This window comes from Anomaloglossus baeobatrachus, chromosome 6 (assembly GCF_048569485.1).
Source record: "Anomaloglossus baeobatrachus isolate aAnoBae1 chromosome 6, aAnoBae1.hap1, whole genome shotgun sequence".
Classification (NCBI taxonomy): domain Eukaryota; kingdom Metazoa; phylum Chordata; class Amphibia; order Anura; family Aromobatidae; genus Anomaloglossus; species Anomaloglossus baeobatrachus.
Genome location: NC_134358.1, coordinates 231,949,138 through 231,973,249, shown reverse-complemented (window position 1 = coordinate 231,973,249; position 24,112 = coordinate 231,949,138). Strand labels below are relative to the sequence as shown.

General features: G+C 46.1%; 1 protein-coding gene across 2 annotated transcripts in view; it reads right to left on the bottom strand.

The window, feature by feature from the left end:
- Positions 1–415: 415 nt before the first annotated feature.
- The window catches only part of RNF182 (ring finger protein 182), a 129,961-nt gene continuing 106,264 nt past the window's right edge, over positions 416–24,112 (bottom strand). The window contains exons 2-3 of one of the 2 annotated variants that reach the window (XM_075314735.1): positions 23,077–23,249; positions 416–2,321 (exon numbers count right to left, since the gene is read on the bottom strand). In XM_075314735.1, coding sequence (XP_075170850.1) covers positions 1,358–2,098 — 741 coding nt within the window. In that variant the 5' untranslated portion in view covers positions 2,099–2,321; positions 23,077–23,249 and the 3' untranslated portion in view covers positions 416–1,357. The remainder of the gene's footprint in view (positions 2,322–23,076; positions 23,250–24,112) is intronic. The other variant, XM_075314736.1, reaches the window with a different exon arrangement.

Sequence of the window (24,112 nt, the reverse complement as noted above, 5' to 3'; positions counted from 1 at the left end):
AGTTGACAAAAGCAACTGATTTAAAAATAGGTCATTTTCTGATACAAGTAAAATATATCTTTGTACCGTGTTAGCCAGTAGAGATAAAAAAATTGTTTAAAAGAACAGAAAGTCCTCAGTGGTTGATAACTTTTAATGGCTAACTGAAAAGATGGTAATAATTGCAAGCTTTCGAGACTACTCAGGTCTCTTCATCAGGCATGGTATAACACAAAATCTGAAGAGTCACATATTTATACACAACAGTGATAGTTCTGTTTCATATAACTTGTTTTTTGTTTTTTTTACTGCACTATTCTAAGTCCTGTTGTGTATAAATATGTGACTCTTCAGATTTTGTGTTATACCATGCCTGATGAAGAGACCTGAGTAGTCTCGAAAGCTTGCAATTATTACCATCTTTTCAGTTAGCCATTAAAAGTTATCAACCACTGAGGACTTTCTGTTCTTTTAAACAATTTTTTGTCATTTTCTGATGGCACTTTTAGTTCAGAAAATGTACCATGCCTAGATATTAACATATTGATTAGCGGATAGGGATTTTTTTTTATTATTAACTGTCATACATAGTCTGTGACTCAGAAAGAAAATTAAAATTGCATTTTTGTCAGACAGCTGGCACAGAGCCCCAATGGAGAACTTTGCGTAAAATGACATTCTTAACACCACTGCATTCTATGCAAATGTACAATCATCACTGCTCATAGCATTTTTATTCCCATGGTTTCTAAGGCCAAGATTTACTCTACTCTATTAAATTAGAGCAAATAATATTACCAGGTTTCCTAAGATGGGAATAGACATTATTTTCCCTGAGTTATCAAGTAAACATCAAGTGTCTAGAGTATTGCTGCATTATGGGCAGATACCCTGGATGTGACTGCAAACGTAGTGTAAAAATGCGAAATAAACAAAGAAAAAAAAATTAAAAGTATGGTTTTACCATGAAAAAAGAGCAATCGCTGAGAATATCTCAGTAAACATTACCAAAAACAACAGCTGATTACGGGAGTTTGATGAAAACTCAACTCATTTACAATAGAAATACAAAACCCAATTCAAGTCATAAAAAGCAATTAGCAATATAGTATAATAAAACCAACCAACGCATTTTAGTACAAGACATACAGTATTTATATAATAAGTGCCAGTTTCCTTCCGCCTTACAGGAATAACCCTATCATAGAAATTTTACATAATTTATAAAGGAACCCAAGTGTTGATGCTTCTTGATAGTTACTGTGCTTGCTCAACAGCTGAAGTAATAAGATTTTATTCTCCATAATGTGCATAATGTATGTGTGTCGCAATAATTTGGGATGTTATTTAATTGGGGCCTCTGTTGATGTATTAGTGATTATGAGGTGGACATACAATCCAAAAATTCATGGCAGACACACTGACAAAAGCCATATACCATTAGTATAACAAGACTGGAAGGGACAAGGCTGACAAAGACTACCCCAAGAGTTACCTTTTTTGAAACCAGCAGATAAATCCCTAAAGGCAGGGAACTAAAGTAAAGCAGACCTAGCAACCAAACAAAGACGCGCACAGAGGTTTGGCAGATTAAGGATGTACAGTTCCACACTGTCCAGTTTTGAGGCATTGAAACTGGGTCATATGTGGTAGGCCTGTAGAACTCTACCACCGGAGTTGCATTGAGAGATGGAGAACTTTCTCTCTGGACCTCCATGATAGTGATTACCAGACAGTTGGTAGAACTGTGAGAAGGTGTAACCAATGTTGAAAGACGCTTTGGGGTGAGAAGCAACTCTGTCGGATTGTCTCCAGCACATTTTCCCCTCCCACCACATGCCAGGTTAAGTAAGATGTTGTTGTCATCTGGGAGGCTACTGACTTCATCTTCAGGCAAACGTGTCTCAAACCTACAAAATGGGCATACTATGACACACTGTGGAGACTCCACACAGTCCACAAGTTTATAAAGGCATTTGGCACATACTCTGTGACAACAGCCCAAAACCTTCGGTTTCCTTTGTCTTAAATTGTAACGGTTGTAGCATATCTTGCACTCCAACTCATCTGAGTTCAGATTTGGAGACTCTGAAGTATCTTCACTTAGTTGTCCAGTCATTGTGCCTTAGAAAGAGCCCTTCAACAAGTAGCAAAACATTAACAAAATCCATATGATTGTCCAAGCTTAGAATCTACGAGTAGCCATAGACTGCACACAGAGTAGAAGACATAGCCAAACAGTAGACACAGGAGAGATGGATCCTTCATCACTTAGCAGTGCCTCTCTCGTTCACGTTTTCTTCACTCTGTCCCATCTTTAGCTGCAGGGACATTGCTGGAATCTGCAACACAGGATTTTACATTGTTAGATAGAAGTTTGAAGCTAGGAAACTGAGCTGGATGGAAACTCTGGACCTTTCTAGGCAGCACAATGACAGTATCACAATTGTGTTTGCTATTCAAAAAGAACTGAATGGCATTTGTACCTCTGCCAGACAGTTTTGTAATATATGGAAAGCAAACAGAATAAATCACTTTTAGAGTTCAACTGACCCTTAAATTTACATTTTAATTGCAAAATTGATTTTAAAATCTGACTGGAGTACTAAATGAACAACAAGTGTTATTGAACTAAGTCATTAAAAGTACAATTTTCTTAATGTAGATGCTGGTGAATGTAGTCATATGTGGGCTGCTGTTATAAACTCCCCTACTGCAAATCTATTGCACATCAATCTGTGTAGCATATGAAATAAAGTGTTTATTCACCTTAGTTGTATAATATAGACACTCATGGATAATGGTAGAATCCTATAATATTCATATGCATCACTGAATTTCATAAACAAAGAAATACAAAGCTACTAACCTCTGTCCTAACCTTACAAATCTCCCTCTGCACTTTATCCCTCTCAAACGTAGTTAGTGAATGGGCTTTGGACTACAAAATATGGTAAAAAAAGATAGTTTGCTACAAGAAATTAAGTTTTGATGGAGATTTTAAATCTTATTTGTTAAATTTTATTACATTTTAAAAAAGAAGAATACAATGATTTTGAAATCTCTTATACAGGGGCGTAGCTACCGCGGTCGCAGAGGTCACCATTGCGATCGGGCCCGGCAGGTTAGGGGCCCGCGGCCGCATTGCAGATCAGCAGCCAGATCCTTTCTGTGAGAGAGGAGCTGCGCTGATCTGTCGCAGACCACGCGGCCGTTATATGACCAGGTGCCGCTGCTGCTAACACTGGGCCCCCCTCCCCTGTCATGGCGCACAGTAATGATAAAGCATAGAGCGGCCTGTGCCACTCCATGTTTCATCAGCCTATCCCTGTGCCTGCGCGGTGATGTCACTCCTGTGCGACTGCTGTGCTGAGGCATGCAAAGCGCAGGGCAGGAGAACGCTGACCGGAGAAACGGGGGAACGGAGGAGAGAGGTGAAGACAGCAGCGGTGGAATGAGGTAAGGTGAGGACAGAGCAGCGGGGGAACAAGGAGAGAGGTTAGTACTTGTTGTTGTTTTTTTAAATAAATTAGTCAGTACACCGTGGCCTGGGGAGGCTGCATTTTACATGGAGGCCTTGGAAGGCTGGCTGAATTATTATACATGGAGGCCTGGGGAGGCTGGCTGCATTATTATTCATGGAGGCCTGAGGAGGCTGGCTGCATTATTATACATGGAGGCCTGGGGAGGCTGGCTGCATTATTATACATGGAGGCCTGGGCAGGCTGACTGGATTATTATACATGGAGGCCTGGGGAGGCTGGCTGCATTATTATACATGGAGGCCTGCAGAGGCTGGCTGCATTATTATACGTGGAGGCCTGGGGAGGCTGGCTGCATTGTTATACATGGAGGCCTAGGGACGCTGGCTGCATTATAATACTTGGAAGCCTGGGGAGGCTGGCTGCATTATTATACATGGAGGCCTGGGGAGGCTGGCTGCATTATTATACATGGAGGCCTGGGGAGGCTGGCTGCATTATTATACATGGAGGCCTGGGGAGGCTGGCTGCATTATTATACATGGAGGCCTGTGGAGGCTGGCTGCATTATTATACATAGAGGCCTGAGGAGGCAAGCTGCATTATTATACATGGAGGCCTGCAGAGGCTGGCTGCATTATTATACGTGGAGGCCTGGGGAGGCTGGCTGCATTATTATACATGGAGGCCTGGGGAGACTGGCTGCATTATTATACATGGAGGCATGGGGAGGCTGGCTGCATTATTATACATGGAGGCCTGGGGAGGCTGGTTGCATTATTATACATGGAGGCCTGGGGAGGCTGGCTGCATTATTATACATGGAGGCCTGGGGAGGCTGGCTGCATTATTATACATGGAGGCCTGGGGAGGCTGGCTGCATTTGTCGCACCCCGAGGCAGCCGAGCTGCTCGGATCCGGGCATGCCGTGGCTCGAGGGGTCCTGGATCCGGGGGCACCATCGAACAGTTTTAAATGAAAATAAAAATAAAGTCCGACTACGCCACTCGCGGTTTGCGGCCAGGGATGGTAGGGTTGCCGCTGCGGGTTCCCGCTGGGGATGATGGATAGAGGCAACATGGACGGTGGAGCTCTACATGAGCAGGGCTTTTCCCCAGGGGTAGGTGAAGGGTTAACGTGGAGGCGCGCAGCAATAAGTCAGTCCAGACAGGGAGTGCAGTTCGATTGTTTTTACTTACTGGACTCACACCCTGGGGACGTGCTGGATCCCAGGTGTGCCCGTGTCCTTACAGCTGTGCCAGCCAACCTGGTACCACTCCACCACCGATGCACTCTGGTGTATTTGTCAGTCCTCCCTGGTGTGGAGCACTTGGAGGTCTTTCTGGTGTCTGGGTCCTGCCGTAGACAGCTTGGACAATTTAAGCAAATTTCTCCCGGTTCCCTCTTTGCTGCTGATGCCTCGGACGTTAATGGTGGCAGATGAGTTCTGGAAAGCCACCCGCCTGGCAGTTAACAGATGGCTTGAATTCCTGTTCTATTCTGGGATCTGCACACCATGCGTGAAAAGTACTGTGAGCCCTGGATGTTCACCCCACAGGATCCCTCTGTCCTTGGAGCTTGCTCTCTCGCTCTCCAGCTCTTTTTCTCCTCTGAGTGGCTGATCTTTCTACTCAGGTCTTTGCGGATTATTTGCTATTTTCAATGTGTCTCAAGAGTCTGTTGTCTGTCTTGACATCTTTCCTGTTACTCCTTCCTCTCTCACTCCTTCCAACTAACTAACTAACTCCTTCCTCTTTCTCTTCCTTTCTCCGACTGACTAACCTCACTCCCCAGGTCACTTTTTCCTCCCCCAGTTCTGGTCTCTTCCTCCCAGTTGGCTGTCTGTTATCTAACAGTGCCCAGCCCTGTTATCTGGCTAGGTGAGTCTCCCAGCCGGGTACAGCGAGTGTAAATGTCCTGGTGTGCAAGTGTGTGTGTGTAGTGACTGGCACAGTCATGTTGGACCCGAGCTGTTACCTTGTTTTTGTGACACCTGGTTACCGCAAGGGCATCACACATTATTATCCATGGAGGCCTGGGGAGGCTGGCTGCATTATTATACATGGAGGTCTGGGGAGGCTGGCTGCATTATTATACATGGAGGCCTGGGGAGGCTGGCTGCATTATTATACATGGAGGCCTGGGGAGGCTGGCTGCATTATTATACATGGAGGCCTGGGGAGGCTGGCTGCATTATTATACATAGAGGCCTGGGGAGGCAAGCTACATTATTATACATGGAGGCCTGCAGAGGCTGGCTGCATTATTATACGTGGAGGCCTGGGGAGGCTGGCTGCATTATTATACATGGAGGCCTGGGGAGGCTGGCTGCATTATTATACATGGAGGCATGGGGAGGCTGGCTGCATTATTATACATAGAGGCCTGGAGAGGCAAGCTGCATTATTATACCCTAAGGCCCTTTTGCCTTCACTCTGCGGTCCAGGTCACCCCAAACCATCTCGATTGAGTTCAGGGCTGGTGCCTGTGGAGGCCAGGTCATCTGGCGTAGCACCCCATCACTCTCCTTCTTAGTAAAATAGCCCTTACACAGCCTGGAGGTGTGTTTGGGGTCATTGTCCTGTTGAAAAATAAATGATGGTCCAATTAAACGCAAACTGGATGGAATAGCACGCCGCTGCAAGATGCTGTGGTAGGCATGCTGGTTCTTTATGCCTTCAATTTTGAATAAATCCCGAACAGTGTCACCAGCAAAGCACCCCCACACCATCACACCTCCTCCTCCATGTTTCACGGTGGGAACCAGCCATGTAGAGTCCATCCGTTCACCTTTCCTACAAAGACACGGTGGTTGGATCCAAAGATCTCATATTTGGACTCATCAGACCAAAGCACAGGTTTCCACTGGTCTAATGTCCATTCCTTGTGTTCTTTAGCCCAAACAAGTCTCTTCTGCTTGTTGCCTGTCCTTAGCAGTGGTTTCTTAGCAGCTAGTTTACCATGAAGGCCTGCTGCACAAAGTCTCCTCTTAACAGTTGTTCTAGAGATGAGGTGTGTCCAAACTTTTGGTCTGTTATATATATATATATATATATATATACACCTTTGAATAGTCACTGCCACAATACACCAAGAAAAACTACTAGCTGCCACCACCAATGGCTTGTGCAGGCTGATTGAACATCCATTAAGCTGGGCAGTGCATATAGTGCTGGGCAACCCATCTAATCTAATAGTATGGGCATCATCAATAGGCTGTAAGCTAGACACTGTGCACCTACATGTGTGAACGGCACCCTATACAAGCAATTTTTGTGCAATTTTAATACTATCCATGGAGAGGCAGTGTATGAGTAGTTTCTCCATCAGTGTTTTGCACCTGTTGCCTCCATCTTTATTAAGGGTTTTGCTGCATCCTGTTAGTGCCTTTGATTCTTGTCTGGGTAGGTTAACACTGTTGCACTTTGTTTCTGTGAATTTTTCTGCCATTTTTTGGGGAAAATTTAATTCTTCTTTTTGTGGTTTAGCTTCTAAATTTACTAAAAAGTAAGCACCTAGAGCACAGTCACCTTATTAAGTGGTCAGAAATGTTCTCATATGCAGCAATCAACTTAAGTAATACAAAATGGTTTTTCACCGTGCATTCCAAGCAGTGTATGCCGACAGTGACCAGATAATGGATTTCATCAGGCTTTCTTTTTATCAATATGTTTATACAATGAAACCGCTTTAGTTTAGTTAATGGATTCTATCTGGGGAAAAAATGTTGGATTTACAACAAGATAAATGTTATAACCATCGTCATGCCTACAATATAGATAATAAAATGAACCAGTGTAACAAATAAATCTTATTTTTCCATTGCATTTCTCTGAATTTACATATAGTCTAGTCACTGTCATCATTATCTGTCAGCTGGTGACACCAGTATCTATAAAATGAAAATATTAAATATTTTATTGTCACACTAATTACACAGAACCTGAGAACTCTTCAAGCATCAAAATGTAGAAAATGAGCTATCGGATGAGCAGCCGTTTAGATTTATTCTTTTCCAAAAACCAAAGTTTTGGAGTTCATTATACTGCACATATTTTACTGATAACATTTTATGTTTATCTGCTGTATTCCACTGGACATTATTTGGTTTTAGAATATTTTTAGGGTGAAGACTATCATTAAATCCAGTTCCATTAGATCAGGGGTGGGGAATCTTCGGCCTGCGGGCTGTATTCAACCTTCGATGACGTTTTCTGCACCCCTGTGCAGATTCTAGTGACTTCAGCTCTTCGTCCGCAGCCACGTCTTGCTGACTGCCGGCCCTTTAAACCCTGTGAGTATTGGTGGGTGGAGTAAGTGCGCAATGCACTCTTGTCCCACAGAAGAGAAGCGGCTGCCCCAGCGTACCTCAGGTTTGTTTGTGCTCCCATGCCTGCTTAAACCCCTCCAGCGTCTCCACGGCAGCCTGTGCCCCTGCGACCTCCCCACGGCAGCCTGTGCCACTTCGTCCTCCACACTGTCCACACTTCAGCCAGTGCCCCTGTGGCCTCCCCACGGCAGCCTTTGCCCCTGTGGCCTCCCCACAGCAGCCTGTTTCCCTGTGGCCTCCCCATTGCTGCCGGTGTCCCTGCGGCTTCCAAATAGCAGCCTGTGCCCCTGAGGCCTCCCCAGGGCTACATGTGCCACTGCAACCTACCCACAGCAGCCTGTGCCCCTGTGGCCTCCCCATGGCTGCCTGTGCCCCTGCGGCCTCCCCATGGTAGCCTGTGCCCCTACAGGCCTCCCCATAGCAGCCTGTGCCCCTGTGGCCTCCCCATGGCTGCCTGTGCCCCCGCGGCCTCCCCATGGTAGCCTGTGCCCCTGCAGCCTCCCCATAGCAGCCTGTGCTACTGTGGCCTCCCCAGGGCTGCCTGTGCCCCTGCGGCCTCACCATGGCTGCCTGCACCCCTGCGGCCTTCCCAAGGTTGCCTGTGCTCCTGCGGCCTTCCTAGGGCTGTCTGTGCCCCCCTGATATGTCTGTACCCCAGCCCTCCCCAGTGATGTATAGACTTCCCAGCCCTCCCCAGTGATGCATAGTCCTCCCAGCCCTCCCCAAGGATGCATATACCCCACAGCCCTCCCCAGTGATGTATATTCCTCCCAGCCCTCCCCAGTGTATATTCCTCCCAGCCCTTCCGAGTGATGTATAGATCTCAGAGCCCTCCCCAGTGATGTATATCCCTCGTAGCCCTCCCCAGTGATGTATATTTTTCCCAGCCCTCCTGAGTGATGTATAGTTCTCCCAGGCCTCACCAATGATGTATATCCCTCACAACCCTCCCCAGTGATGTATATTCCTCCCAGCCCTCCCCAGTGATGTATATTCCTCCCAGCCCTGCCCAGTGATGTATATTCCCCGCAGCCCTCCCTTGTGATGTATGTGCCCTCAGAGTCTCCTTTGTGATGGCCTCCCCAGGGCTACCTGTGCTCCTGCGGCCTCACCATGGCTGCCTGTACCCCTGCGGCCTTCCAAGGCTTGCCTGCACCCCTGGAGCCTCCCCAGGGTTGCCTGTGCCCCTGAGGCCTTCCTAGGGCTGTCTGTGCCCCCCTGATATGTATATACCCTGATATGTCTGTACGCCAGCCCTCCTCAGTGATGTATAGTCTTCCCAGCCCCCCAGAGTGATGTATAGTTCTCCCAAGCCTCCCCAGTGATGTATATCCCTCGCAACCTTCCCCAGTGATGTATATTCCTCCCAGCCGTCCCTAGTGATGTATATTCCTCCCAGCCCTCCCCAGTGATGTATAGTTCTCCCAGCCCTGCCCAGTGATGTATATTCCCCGCAGCCCTCCCCTGTGATGTATATGCCCCCATAGTCTCCTTTGTGATGTATATACAGCAGTTCCGTTCGACACAAACCTGAAAAAGCAGTTATGAGAAGCAACAAGATCAATATTACAGAATAACACCACATACACACACCCCCCTCCCCTGGTCAGGAACACCAGTCAAACAAAACCCTTGTTGCCTCCCACCAGGGTCTGATGTCCACACCAGGTGGGGCGGAGCCAGGCGGTTGGCCCCGCCCACCGAGGAGTTCACAGGCCTGGAGGTGGGAAAAGTAGTCAGTTTTAGTTGTGGAGTTGAAGTGGAGAGGTGGAAGTGAGAGGAGCAAAGACTGTGTGTGTCTGGGTCGTAGCCCAGGCACAATCAGCAAGGTCGGCAGACGGTGGTGGCCGTCTGCAGGAGTTGGTGGAGGTCAGCGGAACTGTAGGACCGGGGTCGGGCGGTGGCCCGCCGGTACCAAACCGGGGAGCAGATTGAAGCCAAGCACCAAGGCAGGGTACTCAGACCCCGACTAGGCTTGGAAGCCGCCGTAAAGGTCAAATTCTCTGATTGCGGTCTGGACCTCAGGGGTTCATTCCCAACCAAGTCCCGTCAGAAGGCAACAGCTCAACCCGTCCGAAAAAGAGCCACCGCCAAGGGCCAGAGATCCAAGGGCCAGCGCCTGCGGGCAAAACGGGCTCTCCCGACATGTACACGCCGGGGAGCGGACTACCCATGGGAAGCCACAGGAGTCAAACACATTCACATAGGTGCAGGAAACGACAGCCACCATCAACCCATCGGGGGAGAGTGAAAACACCGCAGCCGACTGTGGGCCCCGTCCATCCAGCCGTTTAGTTTACCAGAGACTCTGTCCTTGTATACCTGAGTGAGTACACCAGCGCCATCCGGCACCGCGCTGCACCGCAACGTTGCACCCGCATCCAGGCTGCCTCCCCGCATCGGCACCTGCACCTATACCTCCTCCCGACTCCTCAACCGGGACCAACAGCCCCTACCCACGGAGGGGTCAAAACACCTTAGCTGCTCTCTCTCCGCCATCGCTCCCGGGATCCCCCGTCACCAGCAGCGGTGGTGCCCACCATCACCACAACCCGTGGGTGGCGTCACAACCGACATCCCACCACAAACCTTCCCCCTTTTCACTCGTGGGCGGGTCCAGCCCCGTGCTCGAGCCACCAAGGAGCAGAAGCACCGTACCCGAGCGCCAGCGATTCCCAGGCGATCGGCGTTCCCAACCCCTCCGCCTGCGACAATAGAAATGTACAAATGGCCCAAGGCAGAAAAAAAGGTTCCCCTCTCACGCATTAGATACAAAGGATCAGCATTCACCACTGATATTTCAATACACTTTTTTCCAATATAGCAAACATGGGCAAAGGATGAAAGAGGCATATAGCTATGACTAGAGTTGAGAAAGTTTTGAAATATTTGTATTCGCTATACTCGTAAAGAGTACTTTGTAATACTCGCGTATTCATTCCGAATAGCAAGTACAATGGGATATGTGAGTAATTTTCTGCTGAACTCCAGAAAATTTCTTGTATCTCCCAATCAGCAGAAAATTACTCGCATATCCAATCGACTTTCATTGTACTGCCTATTCGGAACGAATACACGAGTATTAAACAGTATTCTTTATGAGTATAGTGTGACGCCCTGGACTAGTCAGGTCGTCCCAGGTAGTCACACACACACACACACCACCCCCTCCCTGAGTAGGTGACAGCAGCCAACCAAGAAACCCTTGTCACCACCCTCCAGGTTTGATGTCCACACCAGGGGGGCGGAGACAGGCGATTGGCTCCGCCCATCGATTTGTTCACAGGCCTAGAGGCGGGAAAAGACACACAAGTTCAGAGAGAAGTTGTAGAGCAGTCTAGAGAGTAGCCTTGACAGTGAAGGAGGGAGGACGAGTTCAAGGGCAGACCTGTGACCAGGCCTGCCAACAGTCTACTCAGGTGGCTGGGTCAGAGCCCAGTCACCTTTGGCAAGGAGGGCAGACAGTAGTGGCCGCCTGCAGGGGCTGCGATTACAGCCGGTGGAACCGTAGGGATCGGGGTCGGGCGGTGGCCCACCGGTACCGAACCGGGGAACCGATTGGAAACCGGAGCACCAGGAGGGGTACTCAGACCCAGTACAAAGCCCTGAACTGACAGGGCTGAGTCAAATCAACTGATTGAGGACTGGACTTTAGGACCTATCCCACACAAGACCCATTAGAAGACAACAGCCCAACCATACAGGGTTAAACCACCGCCAAGGCATAGAGACCCAAAGGGCCAGCGTCTGCAAGCAAACAGGGCTCTTCCGACAACCAGTAAGCCGGGGAGTGGACTACCGTTGCTTAGGCATAGGAGTCAAACGTTCATATAAAAGGTGCAGGAGAAAGGCGGAAACCACCAACCCGTTCTGGGAGAAGCTGCAGCCGGCTGCGGGCCCCGTTCATCATCCCGTTTGGTTTACCAGAGACTCCAGTGTATTGTGCCATAGTGAGTACACCAGTGCCTTCGGGCCGCGCACCGCGCCACACCGCTTCAGCATACGCACGCACCCGCTCCCACGCCTCAGCACCTACCTCCCTCGGGCCCCCGGGACCATCGCTCCCCTACCCACGGAGGGGTCAACACCAGGCTGCACAACACCATCCCGGGAGGCCTAGTTAACGGCAGCGGTGGTGTCCATCTATTCACCACAACCCGTGGGTGGCGTCACGAACTTACATCCCAAACCAAACCACCGCTGCCCCGGCCGTGGAACTTCCCCGTCAAGTCCCTGCGTGTAGCGCCAACCCCCTTGCAGAGCGACGTGACCCCCAGGTCCGTGAGAGGCTCAAGCCACCACCCTCCATACGAGCATGGATCTGAGTGGCTCGGCGGTCGCAGCCGAGCCCGCGGGGCGGTACATATAACTCACTCAAATATAGCTGTGACAATATTTGGTTTTCTTTAATACTTAAGGATAAGGACCCCCATATAGAGTAGATTAATCTTAATATGTATTGGGGTTCTTACACTGTTATTGGCAAGTCAATGATGCTTACTTCTATTTTCCTATTAAAGAAAACACATATATGCTTGGCAGAACCAAGCATGCATGTGCATGAGGAAATAGAGAGAGCCAGTTGTCTGCCAAACCATCTCTCATCAAACAGCCATTGACTAAGTATGGTCACATTTATACTTAAAGGAGTAATCTGGGTATATTGATGAATTATCCTATGGATAGTTTGTCAGTATCAGAGTAGTGGGGGTCCTATATCTGGCACACAGGTTTGCCTTTTATTTTTATCCAGATAACTTATCAAAAAATCCCAGACAGACAATATTTTTTATGTACACATTGGAAAACCTTAATAAATCATGATTATAAGTGATATATAGACATATATGCTGCAGACGCAGCCCATAGTTTTGATATAAAGACATCAGCTCCCTTCATTATAACTATAAAATGATTATAATTACAGTCAAAGGAATCAGTATAGGTTTCTACAGTTTCCCCAAAATCACGGCTGCCTTACATTGTTTTTACGGACTGGGCAAAAAGTGCTCTATTTTTTCAGACTGTCCTGGAATCTCTGGACAGTTGGCAACCCAGATGTCACGAGTGTGTCATGGTCTAATGTGATCTTGAGGGGATCTGGGATCATAAGATCCCAGTGTACACTTGAATCCTCTTTAGTGCTTGCTCATTGTTTACCCTGAGTTGTAGCTTATTTCATTCAATCCGGTGCTGAAGGTGTAAAGGTTCCTTTCTGTCCTGCTGTGATCAAACAGGTAGTTGTAACCTTAAGGCCCCTTTACACACTGAGACTTTTTAGCGATCCCACCAGCGATCCCAACCTGGCCGGGATCGCTACAAAGTCTCTGGTGAGCTGTCAAACAGGCAGACCTGGCCAACGACGCAACAGCGATCCGGACCTGCAGAACGACCTAGCTAGTCATTGGGGATGTTAAAAAGCAGCTTTTTGAAAGGGAAGTCGCTAACGAAGTCTCTGTAAAGTCCCCTTTACACACTGAGACTTTGCTGCACAGCGGGAAACAAAGGACCAAAGAATGGTCCTGAACGATTTGTAGCGATCAGCAACTTCCCAGCAGGGGCCAGGTCGCTGATGTGTTTCACACACTGCAATGTCGCTGGGGAGGTCGCTATAACGTCACAAAACCGGTGACGTTACAGCGATGTCGTTTGCGATGTTGCAGTGTGTAAAGCCACCTTTAGTTGTAGCCACTTCCTTCTACTATAAATCCACTCCTCACTCCTCTATACTGTACACTTTGAAGGAACCTGTTTCTGAAGAAGCTTAGGTGTTCGCCTTTGTTGCAGCTGAGGTTTTCTGCTGGAAAAGTTTTGGAGTAATATTTGTTGTGTCTTTCCCCTCCTGTTTGTCTTACCTTCCTCGTGGTGTCTTATTACAGTGGCTAGTGTAGTATCTAGCTAGCCTTCACTAGTAACGGTGAGTTCACCGCGAGCAAGTGCCTAGTCATGTGACGGCGCACGGGGGAAAGGATCATCTAGGGATGTTAGGGAGTGCAGAGATCAGACTAGGGATAGTAAGGAGGTGATCCCTCTCCTTGCTCCTTAGCACCAGGGCCTTCTGTTGTACTGCTCCCCTGGTTTTTCCTTTTGTGTTGTGTTTCTTGCAAGGAGTCCTCTCATTCCAGGCGTGACACCAAGTGGCACCCCCACCAGTAGCGTACCTAGCTGGGGGGCAGAGGGTGCGGTCGCCTCGGGCCCCGTGCTCAGAGGGGGCCCACTCGGAGCTACAATACAGCTAACTATATCAGTGAAACAGGACCTTTAAATATATCGCTTCGCCCCATCACGAGGTTTAGGTCCTATCATACAGCAGCGCAGTGAGTGTGGAGGATTCCCTGCTATTCTTCCAGGACCTGTGTCGGCTCCGCCTCCCTCTTCCTCTGCTGCACTTGTAGCTCTGGGCTGATGGTAAGACGCAGAGAGGATCTAAGATTATGTGAAGTGAGAAAGGGACGTAAGTTACTGTGGTGACAGGTGGCAGAGTGTTCATTACTGTGCAGTGTTTGGGCCCAATACCATGTATACAATGAGGCGATGTGTGTGGGGGAGGGGGCTATTACACTGTGCAGTGTGGGGGCCTGATACCATGTATGTAAGGAGGGGATGTGTGTGGGGGAGGGGGCTATTACTTCAATGTGGGGGCCTGATACCATGTATGTAATGAGGTGATGTGTGTGGGGGAGGGGGCTATTACTTCAATGTGGGGGCATGATACCATATATGTAATGAGGGGATGTGTGTGGGGGAGGGGGCTATTACACTGTGCAGTGTGGGGGCCTGACACCATGTATGTAATGAGGTGATGTGTGTGGGGGAGGGGGCTATTACACTGCAATGTTGGGGCCCGATACCATGTATGTAATGAGGCGTGTGTGTGGGGGAGGGGGGCTATTACACTGCAATGTGGGGGCCCGATACCATGTACATGATGAGGGGATGTGTGTGGGGGAGGGGGCTATTATACTGCAATGTGGGAACCCGATACCATGAATGTAATGAGGGAATGTGTGTGGGGGAGAGGGCTATTACACTGCAATGTTGGGGCCTGATACCATGTATGTAATGAGGGGATGTATGTGGGGGAGGGGCCTATTACATTGTGCAGTTTTGGGGCCTGATAACATGTATGTAATGAGGTGATATGTGTGGGGGGGAGGGGAGTTGTATATTATAAGGACCTGACAACATGTATGTAATGAGGGGATGTGTGTGGGGGGGCTATATATTATAAAGGCCTGATAACATGTGGTGTGTGCTTATCATACTGTGTATAGGTGAGCAGTGGGCCCATCATACTTTGTATAGGAGAGCCATGGGCCCATTATAATTTGTATAGGGGAGCTGTGGGCCCATTATACTGTGTATAGAGGAGCTGTTGGCCCATTACACTGTATAGGAAGCTGTGGGCTCATCACACTTTGTATAGGGAGCTGTGGGCTTATCATACTGTGTACAGGTGATCTATGGGCCCATTATAATTTGTATAGAGGAGCAGTGGGCCCATCATACTGTGTATAGGGGAGCTGTGGGCCCATCATACTGTGTATAGGAGAGCTGTAGGCCCATCATACTGTTTATAGGGGAGCTGTAGGCCCATTATAATTTGTATAGGGGAGGTATGAGTCTATTATACTCTGTATAGAGGAGCTGTGGGCCCATCATACTGTATATAGGAGAGCTGTGGGCCCATCATACTGTGTATAGGGGAGCTGTAGGCCCATTATAATTTGTATAGGGAAGGTGTGGGTCTATTATACTCTGTATAGAGGAGCTGTTGGCCCATCATACTGTGTATAGGAGAGCTGTGGGCCCATCATACTGTGTATAGGAGAGCCATGGGCCCATTATAATTTGTATAGGGGAGGTGTGGGCCCATCATACTTTGTATAGAGGAGCTGTGGGCTTATCATACTGGGTATAGGGAGTTGTGGGCCCATCATACTTTGTATAGGAGAGCTATGGGCCCATTATAATTTGTATAGGGGAGGTGTGGGCCCATCATACTGTGTGTAGAGGAGCTGTGGGCCCATTATACTATGTATAGGGAAGTTGTGGGACCATTATACTTTATAGGGAGCTGTGGGCTTATCATACTCTGTATAGAGAACTGTGGGGACATCATACTTTGTATAGATAGCTATGGGGACCATCATATTGTGTACCTGGGAGACTCAGGAGACATTTTTAAATGTTAAATAGTGGACACTTAAGAAGCATTATTGTTATAGGGGCACTCAGGGTATTGTGACCATCACAGGCACACTGGGGGCATTATTACATTCTAGGGGCAAAATGTGGACACTTTTCTAGGGCACTTTCCAAGGGCAATAATAATTTTGAGGGGCCAATTTTACCATCTACAGAGCCAAATTAGGCATTATTACCATGTGGGGGTACAGCGGTGGCATTAGTATGTGGGTTGGTAAGAGGAGCACTGTTATTGTACCACACAGCAGGTGCAGTAATAGGGGCACATATGGCAGCAGTGGCTCAGTATTGGAGTATCAGGAGGATGAGGGGTTTGTGCGGGTCGGGAATAGATGGGGTCGGGGCTGGAAATGTGAGAAGTCAGATGTGTCTGTGTTGCAACTTTTGCAATCGAGCCTTGGCTGGAGAAGTCGTCATGTCGGGCTGGGCCAGAAAGAAAAGACGAGAAAAGTGAATGAGTTCATCAGAAAGAACATTAGCTGTAAGTCACCACCTATAACTGTACTATAATCTCTCACATGCAGTGCTTTTTTTTGTGGCGGTACGCGCCAGTACGGCGTACCGGAAAATCTGAAGAGTGCTGAGGGAAAGCACCTCTGGCTCTGTCCACATGGCTAGTTTGTAAACTATGCAAATTAGCCATGTGTGGAGCGAAGGCACAAACAGACCAGTTATTGGAGCTGCAGGACCTTTGATGATTTCACACACATGTGACTCGGGTGGACGGAGCCATGGAGTTTTGCCCAGCGGGAAAGAAGATGGAGAAGATGGAGGAGTGCAGGGTATGTGAGTAGAGGGGTGCAGAGGGCGACAGGCTGTGCAGGGGGGAATAGAGTGAGATCAGGGATATGGAGAATTGAGAGACGAGGGGTATTACAGGGGTGTGATACCACGGAATGTATGCAGACACCCATAGGGCAAGGCACCGCCCATGGGGCCAGTGGCTCTGTAATCTACATAGGAAATATGAAAGTAATAAAACATTTTTTATTACTTTCATATTACACAATTTTACAGCACAGGGATAGGTAGGGAGCTGCTATTAGGGCAAATAGGCGTCTACTAATATGTCAGATCACATATTGGAGGTGACAGGTTCCCTGGCAGTGTGGAGGTGACATGATCTCCCTGCACTGCTGCTGATGACAGCGCACACGCAGGACACAAAGTCCCAGCGTGGTGACGTCATCGTTCAGCGCCGGGATTCTGCTGTCTTGTGCGTGCGATGTCCTGCCTGCACTGCACCGCTCAAGACCTGATGGAGCAGGTGAGTACATGATTTTTTTTTTTAAAACGCAGAACAGGGGACATGTATACCAAGGCTGGGGGCCCATATACCAGCATGGGGTCCAGGCTGGGAGCCCACTGCTTCAACAGGTAAACCGTGCACAGGATTTCCCAGCCACCCGGCAGCACAACAGCACCCCCTCCCCGCTCCTCAATCTCTGCCGCCGGCTGACAGTCCAGCTCCTCAATCTCGGCCGCTGGCGCCTAACAGCACCCCCACCCCCGATGCTCTCCTCAGAGATGCGTACCAGAAAATATTTTTTTACAAAAAAAGCACTGCTCACATGTACTGCAGGACTGATATCTACCACTATATGGTCACCATATGGCGGTAATATACGTGTTGGCCTTTGTGTAGATTTATTTTCAGTAACAGCACGGTTATCTGCTTAAGCTCCTCTATACCCATTATTAAGGCGTGATACTATAGTTGTTACCAGGTTAGGAGCCCATTCAGATGTTTCGCCCCCTCCCCCCTGAGCTGAACCACTAGCTACGACACTGACCCCCATTGATCAGCTGTTAGCTTCAGCCATGGGCAGCTGTAAACAATGAATGGGAGCTGCACAGCATGGTTTCAGTCAATATCTACCACTCACTAACGAGAACTGCGGCACTCCTCCTGTTATCCTATTCCACTGTCAGATGCTACTACTCTATTGACTCTGGGGAAGCCTTGTGGACTTAAGTGTTAAGGCTCCTTTACACCAGACAATCTATCGTGCGATAGATCGTTGGGGTCACGGTTTTTGTGACGCACATCCGGCATCGCTGGCGATGCCGGCCTGTGTGACACCTCCTAGCGACGCAGTATCGCTCACAAATCGTGAGTCGTGTACTGGTCGCTAGGTTCCATAATATCGTTTAATTTAGTTGTTCATCGTTTCCGTGGTAGCACACGCCGCTCCGTGTGACACCCCGGGAACGATGAACAGCAGCTCACCTGTGTCACGCGGCTGCCGCCGGCTATGTGAAGGAAGGAGGTGGGTGGGATGTTTACGTCCCGCTCATCTCCGCCCCTATGCTTCCATTGGCCGGCGGCCGTGTGACGTCGCTGTGACGCCGAACGTCCCTCCCACTCCAGGAAGTGGACGTTAGCCGCCCACAGCGTGGTCGCACGAGAGGTAAGTACATGTGACGGGGGTTACCGACCTTGTGCGACACGGGCAACGATTTGCCCGTGACGCAAAAAGGACAGGGGCGGGTACGATCTATTGTGAAATTGCACAATTGGTCGTACCGTGTAAAGCAGCGTTTACATTCCCCCTCCTTCTGGGTAGCATGTCCACCACCCAAACATGAATATAAATGTAATAGGACAAATTAATGATGATCAAGTTAGTCATCTAATGTACAGGATATGGCAACCAAAGGTTGCACCAGGTACCTTATTTAAATCCTCACGATACTTCCCGTCACCCTGGATGAAACCAGAGGCTTTGTACTGGATGCCAGATTTCTGTCTAGGGATGAATGGTTGAACAAAAGGGACCCCTTGAGATCTGATAAGCAAACTGATATGCCAGGTTAGTCCATGATAACCCTCTGAGAACGCAGTGCAAAACAGAAGTGTTAAGGACTAATAGCGTATATAACAGCTTGGAAACTTGCATTTGAGGAACAAATATGAAAAAACTAATGGCTTGGGTATGTTAGATGGCCAGATTCACTTGAAAAAGTTACTTTATCACAGAGAACTTCTATTATATTGGAGTTGGCAACCAAAAGATTTTTTTCCCATATGGAAACAATGAAGCTACGGTAGGATTGTTCCACACTTTTACACCACTTGTGGACTAAGGGTGCTCAGTTCATTTATTAAATGCTACTTAATTGCTGTTTCTTTTTTTATTCTTTTTTGCATAAAGCCACTTCATTTCTTGAGTGGCATAAGATTTGGCACCATTAGGTATAAATTAGCTACTTGTCAAAGGCATCTTACACTTGTGCCAAATTTATCACACGCCATGCATCATTTTTTCATTCATTCATTTGGCGCAAATCCAGCAAAAGGAAAAAACACAAAAAAAGTGGCGTAACATTCCCGAGATAATACAATCCCCCATGGTGTTTAGCTGTAAATCCTTGAAAGGTTTGTTTGAGAAGGGGAGATGCCTAAAAATGTCTCTCAATGGTTATGACCTCATTGGAATTCACAGCACACATCGTGTATGCTTTTTAACATTATGGAAATAATTGCACCAAAAATTGTTAGTAGTCAGTATCATACTGTGCACATGATTCAACTGCAGGTTGTACAATCCACAAGGGGTGATACAGCAGTCATGAATAATTACATTAACCTTCACAATGACCTTTTGTTTAACTGAATTTGAAACCAGATGATTTTACTTTGTTCAACAAATAGAGAGAATAATATATTTTATCATATAATTATAGCAAATGTCTCCGGAAGAAATGGAGAAAAAAAAAAGGTGTTTTTCGTAGAATGAGTAAAGTTATACACATTTTTATTTCTAGCCCTATAAAGGTTATTTGTTTTGTAAGACTACATTCCCACAATGAGTATTTGCATTTTTTCATGGCGTTTAAATGACGTTTTTGACGTTTCTGTTTTTGTCTCTTTTTAGTATGTCATGTTTTAAATAAAGCAAATTTGTTTTTGATACTTCCAGGTATTTGGTTTCGACAAAACCTTTTTGTATTTGCTTATGTGAAGATCACATGAATTTGTAGTGCGCTTACGCAGCGGAAACAGAATAAAAATGCATATGAGTGTTGCACCTGCAAAATTTCTGCATGTAATGCAATTCTATATGTGCAATTTGCACATTTCTAGAAATTCCATCCATTTTGCTAGAACTATAATAACCCTCAGGATTCCTCAAATGCGAGTTTCCAAGCTGTTCTTTACACTATGGGACCTTACCACCACTGTTTTGTATCGAGCCCTTAAGGTTGCTTTACACGCAGTGACATTGCTAACGATGTCGCTGGTGAAAGCACCCATCCCCGTCGGTTGTGCGTCCCGGGCAAATCACTGCCAGTGGCGCACAACATCGCTAGGACCCATCACATGGACTTACCTGCCTAGCGACGTCGCTGCGGCCGACGAACCACCTCCTTTCTAAGGGGGCAGTTCGTGCGGCGTCACAGTGACGTCACACAGCAGCCGTCCAATAGAAGCGGAGGGGTGGAGAAGCAACCGAAAGAAAGTGATGCCCACCTTGTTGCCGGAGGACGCAGGTAAGGTGTTGTTCCTCGTTCCTGGGGTGTCACACGTAGCAATGTGTGCTGCCTCATTAATGACGAACAACCTGCGTCCTGGAACAGCAACGATATTTGGGATTTGAATAATGTGTTTGGGATTTGATCAACGATTAGGTGAGTAATTTTGATCGTTAACAGTCGTTCGTACGTTTCAAACGCAACAACGTCGCTAACGAGGCCGGATGTGCGTCACGAATTCCGTGACCCCAACGACATCTCGTTAGCGATGTCGTTGCGTGTAAAGCCCCCTTTAGACTTAGAAGGGTTATTAAAGTTCTAGCAAAATAGAATCAATTTCTAGAAATGTCCACATTTCCCCAATGGAATTTCATTAGATGCGGAAATTTGTAGGTACAAAATGCATAAGCACTTTTATTGTCTTTATGCTGCATAAGCGCGCTAAAAATGCATGTGATCCACACATGACTGGATCAAAAAAGTTTGACAAAGCCAATTACCAGGAAGTATCAAAAACAAATCAGCTTTAGTTAAAACACAACATATCAAAAAAAGATAAAAAACACACAGGCAAGAACGCGATAAAAACTCCATAAAAATACAAATACTAATAGTGGGTAGGTGGTCTTCCAAAACAAATTATTTCTACAGTGCTAGAAATAAAAATATGTGTAACTTTACTCACTTTCACAAAAGTTGCTTTTCTTTTCCGCTTAAAAAATAGGTAGCGTCAAAAACTTGCCAAAAATTAATTCTGGGAAGTTAATCCAATATTCCTAATATTGGAAAACTTTGCATATAATATATACAGTATAAAAAAAATTACTATAAAAAGTTATAAAAATATTTTTAATTCAACGTCAACAAGATCATTTAACATAGTGCTCTGTGGTGTTCTCTGATTGTAAATGTTTGGGTTTTTTTCAGTATAGCCCGGCTTAGAATTCATTCAATATAAGCCTTTGGCTCCACTTGTTTTACACGGACGAGTACAATCCGATAAAACAATGGATTGCACTAACTCCCATACAAGTCTATTGGTGCATGTGAAACATCGCACTGCACTCGGATGTCTTCAGAGTGCAGTGAGATACACACACAGACACGTCACGGACAAGAGGGAGTAAGTACTTTCTTCCTCTTCTCCGTACATGAGATAAAATAGCAAGATTGGACCACAGTCGTATGACAGTCGGCTCATGCTCGCATCACAGCCTAAGCCGAGGGTCATTACCATATCACTTCTGATGCTCTTGCATCAGAAGAGAGACGCAAGTGGAAACGGGGCCTTAGAGATATCTCTTATTAATGTATATAAAAATTGTACCCCATGTAGTTGTGAATAAGCTCACAACTGATGCATTATTAAATGGCTAGCAGTGAGCAATGCACAGGTTTACTATAAAGTTTATGATCTATACACTGCTGTATGCACTCATGCAAATCTCATTGAGTCTGCTGGTTTGCGCAATACATAAGATTCTAACCACCAACAGAGATTCAGAAATGTTACAGATAGCGATTAGTGGATCTGTCAAAATTCAAATTTGCCCATTTGCTTGGAATTTTGATTAGCACAGAAGTTATTCTCCACTAATTGAATGTCTTTTTTATGCTCTGCAGTCTCGTTAGACCTATTAGATCCTATAGCATAATAAAGATAAGATGTAGACAATAAGGAAAACATATACTCATCTCACCACTCACCTCTCAGGCCTCTCAGCTTCTAATTGTCACACATCTGGTACTTGTATCATCTTATTACCAAGACAAGCGCTGGATCCCTGGACCTTCTCATGCTAGGCTAAGGTTTTCGGCCCTAATGAGGCTTGGGATAGTTCAGATTACAATGTCATTGTGCAAAACCATCACAGGTCTCAACAGAGCCAAAAGTCCTGGACTACCGTGAAGAATCCCACTGATTCAGTACTCTCGGTAGATAAGATGATGCGACAAGGACTGGACAGGTGACAATGATGAACAGAGGGTCCGGAGAAGTGAGTGATCAGTTAAATAAGTTGAGAATAGGCTTTTTTTTTTTACTTTTTAGTGGTTATTTGTGGTTTAGCAATATCTTGTCTGGCAGCTGCCATTTTGCTGAATCCATGTGGAAGCAAATTACAAAAATATTTTGGCAGATGCTCATTTTTGTAATATTGCAGTAGATTTCAATTCCCCTCAAATATTTTTGCTGATATGATTTATCTTCTTTTTTTTTCTTAAACAGGTGGTATTTCTTTGTTATTTATTCTTGAGAAATAAATGTTTGACTTTTTTTACTTTTCTTAGTGCTATAAACATGGTGTGACTATTGTTTACTTGAATACCATTTATTCTGAAGAAAAAAACAATACATGTGGAGATGATTGGCAGCAAATTACACAAAATTTCCCATTATCAATTTAAGGTCCCAAATTATACCGTAGCTCTAAAAGTGAAGCATAAAATATTACAGATTTGTTTTATATTTATTTAAAAAAAAATTGTACTAACAAAGAATGCATCAAGATGCCCCTTAAAAAGTGAATCTGCCACCCCCCCCAAAAAAAAACCCTATTGCATTTTCAATTAAGATATTTCAAAATGTACCATCGACATTACCTTTCTGGAAGCACAGCACCCAAAGTAGAAACATAGGCAAGATGAATATGAATTGAAATGTTGAAACTGTTTAGCTGTCAGCTCAGCACGTCATCTCTCTCCATAAATCCAATGTGTCTGTCTCCATATGCCGAATATATGAGATTTTACCAAGACACGTGGTGAAAGCTGACCTGAAATATTAACAAAGAAATCCATCCAAATTCTTACAAATGGTTAATAAGATCAAACATTTGCACACAAATACAACTAACGTTGCACAATATTAAGTACTTTATACTTGACATAAAGAGGGTGAACTATTTTGTTTTGATTAAGAAAAAAAATCTTAATTTGATGTTGTCTTATTTTATTATTAGTATCTTGAAACCTTGCAGGGATTTAGTCTAAGAATTTACTTTAAACGCAGAATAAAGGTTAAGTTTCAATTTACACTTTACTGCTGAAAAAAGATGTGTTCTGCAAGGTCAACTGAGGGATGGGAAGATAAGGGAAAGGGGTGTAAGTATGGACATAATGCATGATCTGGTATATCCTAAAAGAGCAAGTTTTCCCTCCTAATAACAAGTGACGACATTAAACATTCAGAACAAAAATTTTACACATTTAAATATTATATTCTAAAAGAGCATCAAAGACTTTTTATAAACCATTAACAGTTTCCACTAAGAGTAGCTGCTGAGGTAGACTATTCCCCAGACTAATATTCCTCATGGAAAATATACCTTGCCTCCTACAGAGATTAGAAATGAGCGAACCCGAGGTTCCGTGTTCGGTTTTCGGCTGAACACCGGCTTTTTTTTTTAAAAAAAAACAAAACAACAAAAACCCGGAGTTTGGATGCTTTACATATGCTAACTTCTCACGCGAATATCGCTGTGCTTAGGTACAGTTGGTGCTCTGCCCTGTGTGAGGTGTTTGCATTGTTTGAACGCCTCGTACTGGGGGTAACAACAGCATGATCGGATGTAGTGTGTAACTCCATCAAAAAAAAATGGAAAAACCCCATCCACCTTCCCCCAGAATTATTCTACAG